Below are 14,670 nucleotides of genomic sequence, written 5' to 3' on the forward strand. Positions count from 1 at the left end.
TTAAGATTTGGTATGGAAATAATTGTATTTGTTGTGTAGTAAATTATTTGTACTGAAGCTCATATTCTTTGGGTTGACAATGTTTGTAAAATAGTATTATTAAAACCATTCATCTAATTTTGATGCATAAAAAAGTTCCACAAATTGCATGTTAAATTAACTCAAATGACTGGCTAAATGACACATATCTTCCATCTCATTCATAAAAATCATAGTGCACAGAATTGCACCCAACTATATCTAATATGAGTTATATGGTATGCTGCTAACCCCCTATGTATCAGTAGGGGGTCAGTAGGTAACAGAATAAAGAACTAATCACACACAGGACTTTTCCTGCCAAGTTTTATATAAAAATAAACAATGAAATATAATAACAATAATAGTAGACGTGATGTCAAGATACTACTATGAAATCTACTGACCCCCCGCTGATCCATAGGGGGTCACCAATTGACGGCATTAAACCAATCACATTGTGACTAATTTACCTGAGGTGCGATAATGCTAAGTACAATGCATATGTATATAGTTAATGGTAAAATTAAATATTTTGGGAGCTATATCTAGCAATAAACCTGGCTGTCTGTCCCTCATCAGTAGTCAAGGTCGTTAAAAAAAACCCTCGTTGTCATCTGTCTCATGCTACTCCTATCAGGCTGATTGGATATTAATGAAACTTGGCACAATAGTAGAACATGACTGGAGGATATCCATAAAGTAATACAAAGGTGGTCCAAAATGTTTAAGTTGGAATAATCGAATTTTTGGGGCAGAGGGTATCCTTTGAGTTCATTCACAGTTCTAGTTTAATAATTATCATATAAACATTAACTCATAAGAGTTGTGAGGGTCAGATGTATTTATTATCAGAGCAAAAATGTTCTCATTACATAAGCTTGCCAATGCAGACAATGTATTATGAGCGACAATTTTCACCATGATAAAATTTTGATTTGATCACAGTCTATGTGAAATATTTTGTTTTCAAGCATATAGATAGATATAATATAAATTTCAGAAGTTTTACTTCACCTTGTTTTTACTTGTCATAAAATTTGACATTCTACTCAACAAATAATTATAAATGGATTTCATTGAAAGAAAGTGTTCTCTTTTATCTCTGATTCAAAACACACAGTTTGAAATATATCTGAAATGGCATTTATTCAAGCAAATAAATAATTCATTTATGTAAGGATTTGTAAACATGCACACAAATCATTTAAATACCTTTTATTGCTGTTGATATAAAAGATGGATATCGCTCTATTCATTACCTTAGAAAAAAGATTAATTGTTTAAAAAGAAAATTGAATGTTTAAATGTTTAAAATATGAATAGCATATGATCACGTGCAATGCATACCGCTATATTGTGTTATATATCTATACTGTGATCTTTTCTTAAACTCTTTATGCTATTCATGAATGAAGTAAAATGAAAAATGTAAATAATCAACTATTTTTGGAACACTAGTTATCTGGAAATTGTTGTTAATATACTTGACTAGCTTATTTACAGTCGTAAAAATAATACATATAGTGTATAAACATTGATAAACAAGGAATTATTTAAATCTGGAATAATTTTGAATTCTGGAAAAATGATAAAAAATACATGATGAAAACTAACCCAATTTAGGGGGTTAGTTATTAGTTCATACTGAAATATCAGTGAAGTAAAATTAACCTTAGGCATACACGCATGTCTAACCCTATTTAGATAGATTAGTTTTCATCATACATTTCTTATCAATTTTCCAGATTTCAAAATTATTTCAGATTCAAATAATTCCTTGTTTATATAAAATGAAATTAATTTTACCTAAAATTCCTTCTTTGCTTTCTGTGTTCTCTTTTCTTTTGATACAATTTTAATCCTAGCCCTTGTTATGGTATGATTATAGAAGTTTAAGCCAGAGTGAAGTAGTCAATAAAAAATTTGTCAAAGTTTATGATAAGGTCAATTTAAGGGGAACTACTAATGGTAAATCAAGACTATTTGGTATGCAGTTGCGTGAAAGGAATTCTTTTTTAAATTCAACATTTGCATTTTACTGCAGGCAAGACATATCTTTGTGTCAACAATTAATTAGAAGTTTTTCTTACCCCCACTGTTGACCTGTGAAAATGTCAAAATCAAAATGAGATGAAGTGTATTTGCTATTTAAAAAAAACTCTTTACCATATTAAATAATGTATATTTAAAATTCCATGCAAATATGATATGGGTTGTATGTCAATGAGACAGCCCAAGTTGCAAAAAAAAAGAAGAAGACTTTTAACAACAAAGTTTATACTCAGCATGTTTGGTTGCTTTCAGTACTAAATGTAGATTTTACTTTATATTGTAGTACATAGAGAACTTGGATAAACTGAAGAGGCTTACAGTGCTTAATCTAAGCTGTAATATGATTGAAAAAATAGAAAAAATGGATAAACTGTTCAAATTGAAAGAACTGAACTTGTCTTACAATAACCTTACAAAGATAGAAGGGTTAGAGAGTATGACATCTCTACAGGTCCTTAATCTCACAGGGAACCAGATTCAACATATACCTATCTGGATGGGACGGAAGTTTAGAGCACTCAGAACACTTCATATAGGCAAAAATAACATGGAATCGGTAAGTCGTAGTACAAACGAAAATTTTCTTGAATCTGTGAGAAGGGTTAAGTGCAAGCAAAGAAATGAATAATATTGAAAATATGGATCAAAAGAATGTAAATAGAATGTACATCAAACCAACAGCATAAAAAACTTTAAAATACCCTTTAAACACCAGTCTTGAGTTAGGTCACTCTACTAAATCAGTTTGTTAAATTATGTCACCATTTAGGATAATAATACATGTAAATCTTTAGCTCAAATTCCTTGTTTTGTTTTATATTTTTTAAATCATGCAAAAAGGTGCTATTTTGTCTTTTTGTATAACATTAACACGGATGTTAATCTTACAATCATGAAATTGGAGAAAGTATGAGAAGTTTAATCACATGGGTGAATTTCAAGCAGAGATGAGCCTGCTTGTTGTTTTTTTTTAAACAATTCTTGAAAAATTTAAAAAAGAATTTATAGCCACTTGCAAGATAATGGTGAATAAATTTAGATCTTTTATTGGATAAAGCAAACACAATTTGTAATCTAAATATGTAAATAATTATTGTAAAATTCATGAATTCATAGCTGATATTTGCCCTATTTTATATGTATTGCGACGTAGAATATTTGATAAAACTCATTAAACATTAATTTGGGGTATATACTGTAAAGTGTAAACTAGCGTTTTACTGGTATGCACTTGAAAAACAAAAAATGGCCAAAAAATAAAATTTTTCAAAATTATTTCTAGTCAGCTTAACTTTATGATAAATAATGATTGAATTAAAATTTAGGCTACTTACTGTCTGTTATCTATGAAATTGTTAAAGATTTAATGAAAGTTAAATTTAATTAGTATTTGGGTTGATTATTTATAAGGAGATGATAATGGGAATATTTTGACTTTTCTTTTTAGCTGAGTGAGTTAGCCAAACTTAAACCAATACCTGATTTGACGCAGTTGACAGTTGCAGAGAACCCACTCTCACAGCTTCCCCATAGCCGAATGTATATTATATTTCACATCAGATGTTTAGAGACCCTAGATAGTCAAAATGTCACTGAACAAGAGAGACAATATGCTAAAGATAGGTTTGAACAAGGTATGTATTATAACATTTGTTCTCAAGACCAGAGAAACCTAGTTTGAAAGGATAAATGGGTAAACGAATGGTAAAGGAATTTCTGCCATTTTTTTTTTACAAAAAAAAAGACCAGGATGTTTGTCCATCCATCTTATATCTGGATAAAGATTTAGTTTTAGGTAGTTTGTCCTGAATTTGTGGTAATTATCAACTGGAAACTTAGTGTATTTTAAGAATGATTTAAAAATTTTAGAATATATGCCAAATTAAGGATTTGACCCAGATTTTGTTGTTCACCGAACGTTGAAATGTAATAGTGCACACAGCCATGTTGTCCTATTGACACATATTCTTGTTATAATGAAAAAGAGGGAATTTGAGGAATAATTTTAAAATCATCTTTCTGAATGTATTTCTGTTGTAAATGCTATCTTTGAAATATTTTATTCTGTATATCAACTATGATACACAGAACATTTTTGCAATTGAATTCTGTATTGCAGTTAAGTGAAATACAAAAAAAATATATGTTTATCTTTTGGATGAAAAATGTTTAATTTGAAAAAAAAGGTACTTCACTAGTGTGATTGAAACCATAAATGTACATGTATGTATAGGAGTTATATGTCCTTGTTAAAATTGAGGCAGAAATTTTCTTAAAAATTTGAAGAAAAAAAAATTGATATGACTTAAAATTAATAATACAGTGACTCATATATCTATATAGTACTGTGGATTCATTTATTTTCGTGGATACCAATTTTCGTGGATTGCAGAAAGCTTGCATTTTCGTGGATATTTGATTTCGTGGTTTTGCCAAAGTCTGCATACATTCTTATAGAAAATTTGTAATTCGTTGTACATTGGAATTCGTGGTTCAAGGGTTACCACGAAATCCACGAAAATTGGTATCCAACGAATAATAATGAATCCACAGTAATATGTATGCCAAAAATATAAATGTGTTGTTTTTATGCCAACAGCTATAAGAATAAAATCTCCCCAGATTTCATTATATTTGACTGTCTGTTTTTATAGATGAGGTAGAAAGACTTGAGAAACAACTAGAACAAGAGGAAACTAAAATCAAAAAGCTGACAGCAGACAAAAACAAATCTGTTCAGGAATCCTCTTTTCTCAAGGGAACAGAGGAGGAAATGAAGAAAAGAGAAAGAATGTATATGGAAAGAATGCAGGAAATGGAAAAAGAATTAGAGACAAAGAATGACTTGGTTTGTGTATTTTTTAAGAAATGAATAATTCATAATTGATAATAATGAGAAGATTTTGTTAGGAAAAATAACATTATAATATAATGATTATTACTTTTAGCTCCACACCATGTTAGAATTTGCACATCAATATTTTCCTATAAAAACTAACTTAAATTAATAAGAAATGAAACAACTATTTTTCTCCATAGGGCATGCTAGTATTAGAGCACCCTTATGCTTTAACCCCTCCCTCCCCTAATTTATCAGAAATTATTTTTTTTTTAGATTTATCATCAAGTTTTTGATACTCTAATGTTATATATTTCAGCAACAAAATGCTATTTGCCTCAATGTGGGTATGCTATTTGATTAATTTTTTTTTTGAGAATTCTATCTCTTGCGATTTAGAGAAGAGGGGACCATATTAATTTTTATGCCCCTGGCGTAGCGGAGGGGGCATTAAGTGTTATCCTTGTCCGTCCCGTCCCATCTGTCGCTTACGTCCCAAAAATTGGTTTCCATTCTCTAACTTTAGTTTGTCTCAACCAAATGTTATAAAACTTATACACAATGCTTAATACCACAAAACACAGATCAAGTTCAAAATTGGGTGGTGTCACTTTTACTGTTCATGAGTTATGCCCCGTTGTAAACAAAAATTGCTGAATTCTTTTCCGTTCTCTAATTTTAGTTTGCCTCAACCAAATGTTATGAAACTTATACACTATGCTTATTACTACAAAACACAGATCAAGTTTGAAATTGGGTGGCTTCACTTTTACCATTCTTGAGTTATCCCCCTTTATAAATGGGAAAATTGCTAAATCTGTCGTTTTGTTCTCTAACTTTAGTTTGCCTCAACCAAATGTTATGAAACTTATGCTTATAATCACAAAACGGTAAAAACTACGTGAATCCTGCATCTGTATGTGGAAGTAGACTCGTGCATATTTACAAGCGGGGGGCATCTGTGGCCCATAGACACATTTTCCATTTATTTTTCCTGTCAAAAAGACCAAAATATGTTTTTAGAATGGTTAGTCTTTTTCACTACCATTTTAATGGTTTATCTTTTAATTTGATAAAGAAACTAATTGATTAATAGATAAAAAAAAAATAATACACAATTTTGAATTGATAAAAGAAATGATAACATAAAACCTTGTGAGATAATTATCAAAAAGAAAAAGCTTATGCATGTTTTAAAACAGAAGAATAATTAAATTGTAAAAAAAAATGTAACCTAAAAAATACTATTAAAGAAAAGACAGTTAGAATTTTTATCCATTTAAAAAGAATAGATATTTATAAGATAAATAATAGTAAATCATGGTTAATGAGTTTCTGCTTATTATGCATGTCTTACCTGCATATAATGCATGTATTTAATCCATGGATTAAGTTATTAATCCAGATTAACCTTTAATTGTCTGAACTGTAAGGTAGAAAGTGATAAGCTACTAGAGCTAGGTGACATGTTTGTACAAGGTATCGTACAATGTGGAGCCAAATTTTATCTTGAAAAGTTGACTTGTAAATATTGCCGACTATGTAGATAAAAATGAATTGATATCTATAGAGTTCCTGATATACTGTACCATGGATATATTTCTGTGTATGTATGTTGGATTAACAAGTATTACAAGGTTTGTTGCAGTATTTTAAAAGAAAAATACATATTTTGGCCTTTTATGTACTATTCTTAAGTTTTTAATTTATTTATGAGGACTAGTTCGAAAACAGCAAATGACAAATTAAAAATGTGATAGATGGTGAAATCTTTCTTAAAGAAAGTTATTTTTGTCTTGCAAGTCAACCTGAAATGCCATGATTAATTATTAATTATGCATTTGATTCTACATATTGATGATCTGTTAAAAATTTCTTGTGCCTCATATTGCCTTATATTGCAAAGTTTAGTGGTTTCCTGTTTTCATATGATGCAGGTAATCTGGCTCCTGTTTAACAGATTGTTTTACAGCATGTTGTATTCTCTTTTCAATGAAATTAGTTTTAAAAAAATCAACAGATATTCAGCACAGTTTTGAAGAAATTTAAATCTTTACATCTTGATTTTTTTAATTTTTAATTTTTTTGAGATACATGTAGTAAAACTTTGATCTCAAGAGCTTCAACATAAAATTCAGTGGTAATCATTAAAGCAAGCAAGAGATTTTAGTGTGTGCAATTTTGTTTTGTTGCTAGATTGATGTCTTCTTTTTATTTATGGTAAATCTTCTTTAATTCATTGTGAAATTATGTATTCAATTGATTGGAAGATTTAACCATCATTTATTACATAATCCAGTTTAAATGCAGTAGGATTATGTCATTTTTATCACCCATATAAAATCTATTAACTTCATTGCACAAAGAAAAACAGTTGATTGCATACAAACCAGTTTAGAATTCTAATATATTCCATTTAAACATAATTTCTATCCAAGGAAAGCAGGCATTTTTCAACTGAACCATCAATAAAATTGATAAACTATTTTATATAGACCTCTGTTATACAGATACATTTGGAAGGCACCTATACATAGAAGCGAAATTCCTGTGCCTTCCTGGGGGAGTAATTTTTTACATAAATAAGCCAAGTACTTAATTCTCCACAGAAATTTGAGGTTTGTTTCTTTACACTGTGTTTGGTGAATAAAACACGTTTTGATGAAATCAAAATTATTAATTTTCTGTATTGAAGAAAACCGTTTACATTTTGATATCATAATAAATTCATTTTTTAAAACAATAAAGCTCAAATTTTGTGGTAAAATTTTGGCCAATCTTTTCATTGAGTTCTCAAACTTGAAATCTGCTAATACTCAAATGATTCACGAAACTAGTAGCTCAATCCACAATGGAAGTACTTTTATTTCATGATTTCCAAAATTTTACAATTGTTGATTTTTCTAACTTATCATATTGAAATAATCAATTGAAAGTTTTCATTTATTTGATTTTTTAAATTCATGGTTTTTGTGAAGCTGTGAATTCCATTGAAATGTGTAACCGTATAGAAATGTCTTATAAAGTACTTTTAAATGTAATTTGGCAACATAGATTTACCTTGGATTCATTATTATTCATGGGGTACCAATTTTTATGATTTTGGTGAACCACAAATTAAAACATTCAATGAATTACAATAGGCTTGTATGGAGAAGTTGGCAAAACCACAAAATCAAATATCCACAAAAATACAAGTTTTCGTTAATCCGCAAAATTGATACCCATGAAAGTAAATGAATCCACACTATGCAGTTATGTAATAAATGATATCTTCTGTTTTTTGTAGCTTTCTAAGAAGACAAAAGAGTTAAACAAAGCTTGTGAGAAGCATTATCAGTTGGAACAAGAACTAGCCTTCCATAAGATTGATTCTAAATTTGATAGTCTTGGGAAGAGTCCTCAAAGATATCATGATGTAAGTACTCTTCTGTGGAAATATTTCCTCATTGATAAATAAGAAACTAAGGTACAAACTCCCTAAGGCAAAGTTGGCCTAGACTTATGTGACTTAGGTAATAAAAAAAAGTGCTACAGAGGCAGAGAATTTATCAAGTGTTATTTTTATTGTATACATGAATGGGATTTGAAATTCCATTAAAATAAATAAGATTATAACTTATAAGAAATGTCTACCTACAGTGGGTCCAAAATTTTACTTTCTAATGATTTTGAAAATATTGGAAACACAAGAAGCTTATTTATTATAAGCAGTTGATACACATCTTGTGTAATTCTTGTCTCACTGTTGACCATTTAATATTTGATGATAACTAATAATGAAAGAAAAGTTTAAAGGTTTCAGTCAAAAATCCTGTTAGCCCTGTCCCCCAGATTTTCTTCAACAAAAAACTGACATTTGTCACATCTTTTCTTTTACTCAAACTAGTAACATGTACCCTTATATTGTAGGATGACGACAGTGGACAGCTGGATGAGAGTCCATATTTAGGACGAGCTAGATTTAAAGCTAATCAGTTTTCTAGGGACGGAAGTATTGGTGGATCACCAGGACAGAAAGTGACTGTACATAGTTTTGGAGATTCTGCCTCACCACAGAGAGCTCAGGTGATAGAACAGATGGCTACTCATTTAGACCAAGAACTGTCAGAAAAACAGGATAGAGTTAGCAAAAGTATGTAGTAGGGTCACTCATAAGTTCTATAATATGCACTCTCTCATGATAACCCCCTTTTATTCATTTCCAGACTGCAAAATACTGTATATTGAGAAAACTGTCTTGTGTGTAATGTTCACTATTTTTAAGGTAAAAATTTTACAGCAAAATTTTCTATATACAAATATTTTCGCTGTTAATTTTTTATGCACTATACACATGATACAAGGCCATGAAATGAAAATAATGACAAAGTCTGTACAAATCATGACTTGAAATAACCAGTACAGTAAAACACATTGCCAACAAATAATGTAAAAAAAAACCAATCACTTCAAATCTATGACATGACAGACTTTATTGTAATGTGTTCATTTTATTGTTTGGAAGTTATAATATGAAAGGGTTTCATTTTTTTGTTGTCATTATATATTATAATCATTTATATGCTATTGATAAACTATAGAAAAAATTATATTATATTTCCATGGTTTTATGTTTATACGTAAAATTTCAGTTTCATTTTACATACTGTAAATTAAGAAATTATTGCAAGGATTTTATTAATGGGAATAATGCAACTAGGTGGGCATTGCAATAATAAGATCATGCATTCTGATATCCAATACATATACATGTATGGAGATTTTCCAGAAATTGGCATTTTTGTCTCTATTATTCAAAAATGGTAATAATAAATGTAAAAATTTCGGAATTTACAGTAATATGTTGTTTGTCAAGAATACTCCTCATTTTCTTTATCATCTGTTCAAACATAGTCATTTTGTATTAAAAAAGTGTACCATCGTTGTGCTATCTCTGACATAGTGGTAAAAAACAAACGAATTTCCATGCACTAGTTGACATGCTTCCAATTAGGATTTCTGCTTCAATGGTGCAGGATTATCTATAATTAATTTCCAAAGAAATCACTGCATGATTAGATTTTTTTCTTGAAATTTACAGTATTATCTGCAGCTATACCTTTTCGTGGTATTGGTTTATGATAGGTTGGTCTTTTAAAAAAATTAATTCAAAGAATGAAAACACCAATTTTAATGGAAAATGCTTTAATTGAGGAAACAAATATATTATGTAATAAATTATTTTAACTTATATAGCATATGCAGATATTAATATATATATACTACATGTAGTAGAATTGTTTTGTTCAGCAAATTATTTCCAATAATCTCTATAGTACAGTCATTTTGCAAGGAATGCAAGAATTGATAAAGACTAAATTTCATTGTGCTTCTACAATGTTTTAAAATATTTTTACCAACATATACTTTAGGATAAGTCATGCTTGATTTAAATTTTATGAGATAACTTATTGATTTGTTTTCAGACCCAACTGTTGCAGCCAGTAGGTTCATTCTGTCAGATCTTTCTTTCTCATTTGCATACAAAGGGAAATAATAACTTAAAATTCAAATCGTCCAATCAGACAAAGCTAATTGTTTGGAAAATAGATTATTAAGCTTTCAACGAAATCCTGTATTGTTAACATAAAAATATTGAGATTTTCAAATTTTATATTTCTAGATTATTTTCCTTTGTATGTTGCATTTTTAATATGTTGAAATAGAAGTAAAGACTTATCATTTCAGTTGAGCACAAACTTTTCATCACATTTTATATAGGTTTTTGCAATCATAGAATATTTCAGTCTTATATTATATACCGGTATATTGACTATTCAAATATTTTTCAGAAAAAGACTAAAATATTTCTCAAAAATTAAATTTTGTTACATTTCAATATAGCATATTTATTTGGTAACCATGGTAACAGATCAGTTTGTGCCTGACAAAGCTCGAGCTCATACAATTTTCATTTTTAACAAAGACAAATGAAAGATTGGTAGGGAAAAAATAAACTTTTATTATCCATTTTTGATAATTCCAATGTCAGGAAGAAAAATGCATCAAACTAAATTAAAGTTTGAATGAGATTATCATGTAAACTTTTAAAACAAGTCATATATTTGAACTATCACATATTCTTTTCATTTGGGAAAATGATACATACAATTTTTTTCTTCTAAGAAAATTTCCTTGCTAAAAAACCTATGCATTATATATATAAATCCCTTTAATAACAGTTTTGATTAGCTTAGAAAAAATACTCTAGAACTAATTTATGATATTTAAATGTTGCTCTTTGTTGGTAGAATTTTATTGTCTTGCTGTTGCCAATAGATTGAATTACTTGCTTTTTTATTTTGTTTGTATCACCCTAGACATTAGATAGTGAATTTGAATACACATTGATTGAATGAGAAGTTGGCATACAAAATTGCTAATTTTTAGTAAGATTAATGTTAACTAGAGAACAATATAAATTATATTTCCTTTTTTTTTACCTTTTTGTTGCAACCAACTCCCTTGATACACATTGATGAACTGTACATTTCAAAATATTCAGTTGCATGCCTTTCTGAATCAGTTCATATTCTCTTAATTTTATTTATCATTTTAGGAAAACTTTTGTTTTCTCTCATACATTCATTGAAAATCATTGTCATAACTCCTGAAATCCTTCCTCTAGTTTAAACAGTATCAATCAACACCTTGGTAAAATCTCCTTATTCATGAATAAGATGTGATCCCCTGCAATAAAAATTTATTCAGTAGCATAGTTCATAAGTTCATGCCTCACATAAAAAAGAGAGGTTGAAAATAGAAATTTTGGTTAAAAATTTAATTTACCAATTATGGAAGTTGTGTTTAATAGTCCCAACTTTTTCTGTATTTACTAAACCTTGCTGTTTAATTTGTAGCTGAGGAAAGACTTAAACGCTTACAAGATGACATGCAGAAAACAGAGACAAAGCTTTTACAAGCTACTAAGGATCTCAAACGCATGGGTGACATTGGAGATAAGGATGATGTCAAAGTTCAAGTCAGACAGAGGCTTGCTAAAAAAATGCAGTTGGTAAGGAGCAAATTATGTACATGACAATTAGACAAGATAGAACTCCAAATATTCAAAGTTTCAAAAATTGACACTTGCACTCAGATTTTTTTTATACAAACAAAGAAAAAATAATCTTCATTTTGTAAAAGGTTTTCCTGTTGGACTTATGAACTTCAATTTAAATTTCATAGAAATAATAGTTGCCTTTCTATTAATTAGGGCTATTACATTAAAATGTATGTGGGAGGGTAGGAAAAATATCCCTACAACCAAGAACCATTTTTTAGATAATTTTGCATAATGGTAATAGATGCATACTGAAAAAGACCCATGACCCACATTCAATAATTAAACTTCCCTTCCTACCCTCCCACATACATTTTAATGGAATAGCCCTTAGGCAAATTTTACTGTTTAAAATTTTTTAATTGATACTGTATGTTAAGCAAGCAACAATCAATCAATAAATCAATCAATCAATCAATTTAATCAATTGTTTTTGTTATCTGATTTAAGATCTTTTAAAATTTCAGGTAAATGAATTTTATCTGATTTAAGATCTTTTAATATTTCAGGTAAATGAATTGAAAGATAGTGCTACTCAGATAGAAGATGAAATACAGAAAACACAAGAATCTGTGCACAAAAATAAAGTGGATGTTGCAAGATTGAAAGGACAGCTAGATGCCCTAGATACTAAAGATCCTAAATATGTAAGTAAAGAATATCTCAAACATGGAAATATTTGATTCGAAAGGATAGTTTCCCTTTAGTATGAAGATTTTTTCTTGCTACAGAAAACAAAATATTATGTTAGATGTAGCTTATCTATGTTTCATCTGTTTTCTGTTTTACCAAAGAGGGTTTCAGTGTGTCGAAGAAGGGTTCTAATTTAATTCATCACTTAACCATAAAAAGGAGAAAAAACTTAAGTTACAAAAAAATGTGTACCAGTGTTGTAAATGTTGTTATGTTAATTTAGGCTTTAGATGATTAAAAGTACATTTCACAGAGTAATGAAACAATTATAATAATTTTGTATTGTTTGATGTAAACTTTGATATGTCAGCCAACAGAAAAAAAATTGAATTGGGCTATTAGTATTGTCGTTTTACTTATCTAAGCACAAAATCTTTGAAAAAGGAGACTAATTGTGCATCATTGTTTTACAGCGTAAAATGTATGCAGAAATGGTTGACAAGGAACAGCAGATCAGTGAAAGTAATCAAATGTATGGACAGTTACAAACCCAGCTAGAGGTTATGTTAGATACCATTGCCAAAGAAACAGATGATATCAAAAAGCTGGAAACACAGTTAAATGATGGTCAGTAGTCATAGCAACAAGTGGTCGTGTTATTGTAATATGCTTTACCATGAACCAAGAATAGTGTATGTAAATATGAGATGAATGAATTGCTTCATGCAAAAAATAAAATACAATCATAATTTAAAATGTGGGTTTTAAGATACTTTAATACAACTTCATATTTTATTTATTCATTATAACACAGCTAAATTTTCTGAATTTACTGGATTTGAATGTACATGTACTTATTTTTGTGTTCCAGATTTTGTGAATTTAGGAAAATTATATTTCATGAAAATTAGCACCCAACCAGTAATAATGAATCTCATATTATTAAATATTGTTTTCCATGATGTTAAAAATTTAAGAAATAAAATGCTATCGAGAAATCCCACAAGGAGAGGATGATATTGAAAATTTCTAAGGAGAAATCTAAGGATTTGAAATTTGAAAAGGAGAATATGGTACTAAATTTGCTATTTTTTGTAGATCGAATTGATGCAAATGATCAGCTAAGACAAGAACTAGATGAGATAGTTGGTGGCTTACAAGGTTATCTTGCCAATGTGAAAAATCAGGGAATGAAACGACAAAGAGACTATGAATCTGTGTTAGGAGAAAAAGCTGTTCTTCAACAGAAAGTAGGAAAACTGGAACAAGAGTTGGCAATTCTTGACACTGAGGCAAAAAGATTCAAAGAAATGGAAAAGGTAGGAATGGTTTTTAAGCATTTGGATTTTACATTAGAAATCAGTATTATGTTTGTATTTCATAGATGGAAAACTTTGATGTATCTCATGAATTTTGAGTATTATATTATTTTTCTTTTAAAAAGGGAGACTAATTAGACAGTTCCTACACTTATTCCTTAGAATATGTAGGATTGCTCTCCATATGAAGAAAGTTTCTGTCAGCAATGGAGTTCAGGTTAATCTCTGATTATTCAATGAGGAGAATTTAACACAATGTTTATGTTTATTTGAAATTAGAATAGGGAAAACTTACTGAATATTCATAGATGAAGTACACTTTTTTAAATAAAACCCCTTACAGAAATTATCCTGTGTGAATTGAAACCCTAAAATCCCAATTGCTGAAATGATATTGTGAGAGTCAGAATATTCCAAAAGGAAATCATAAGTATTTTAGAATATGTTTAATGCTATGGACATGATGGATTCTGTGAAAAGATAACGTTTTATAATTTTTTCAGCGATTGGGAGAAATGGAATTGACTCTTCAGAACCAAGAAGATATGAATAGATCATTAGAAGACCAGTTACATAAAACACGACATTTAGATGCTGAACATCAAGACAGGATGGAAAATACACATAAAGAGTTAAATGACCTGAAACGACAATTGAAAGAATCAGAAAAACGTGCTCAGGTTTGTAATGTCAGAGTAATT

General features: G+C 29.2%; 1 protein-coding gene across 16 annotated transcripts in view; it reads left to right on the forward strand.

Annotated features, from left to right (window-relative positions):
• Positions 1-14,670, forward strand: part of LOC127729609 (centriolin-like) — a 97,389-nt gene that overhangs the window by 21,351 nt on the left and 61,368 nt on the right. For 14 of the 16 annotated variants that reach the window (XM_052237437.1, XM_052237438.1, XM_052237443.1 and 11 more), the window contains 11 exons: positions 2,357-2,629; positions 3,521-3,707; positions 4,728-4,921; positions 8,202-8,330; positions 8,825-9,047; positions 10,381-10,398; positions 11,815-11,969; positions 12,527-12,664; positions 13,124-13,277; positions 13,749-13,969; positions 14,473-14,649. In XM_052237437.1, coding sequence (XP_052093397.1) covers positions 2,357-2,629; positions 3,521-3,707; positions 4,728-4,921; positions 8,202-8,330; positions 8,825-9,047; positions 10,381-10,398; positions 11,815-11,969; positions 12,527-12,664; positions 13,124-13,277; positions 13,749-13,969; positions 14,473-14,649 — 1,869 coding nt within the window. The remainder of the gene's footprint in view (positions 1-2,356; positions 2,630-3,520; positions 3,708-4,727; positions 4,922-8,201; positions 8,331-8,824; positions 9,048-10,380; positions 10,399-11,814; positions 11,970-12,526; positions 12,665-13,123; positions 13,278-13,748; positions 13,970-14,472; positions 14,650-14,670) is intronic. The other 2 variants (XM_052237441.1, XM_052237453.1) reach the window with 1 other exon arrangement.

This window comes from Mytilus californianus, unplaced genomic scaffold (genome assembly GCF_021869535.1).
Source record: "Mytilus californianus isolate M0D057914Y unplaced genomic scaffold, xbMytCali1.0.p SCAF_2, whole genome shotgun sequence".
NCBI lineage: Eukaryota > Metazoa > Mollusca > Bivalvia > Mytilida > Mytilidae > Mytilus > Mytilus californianus.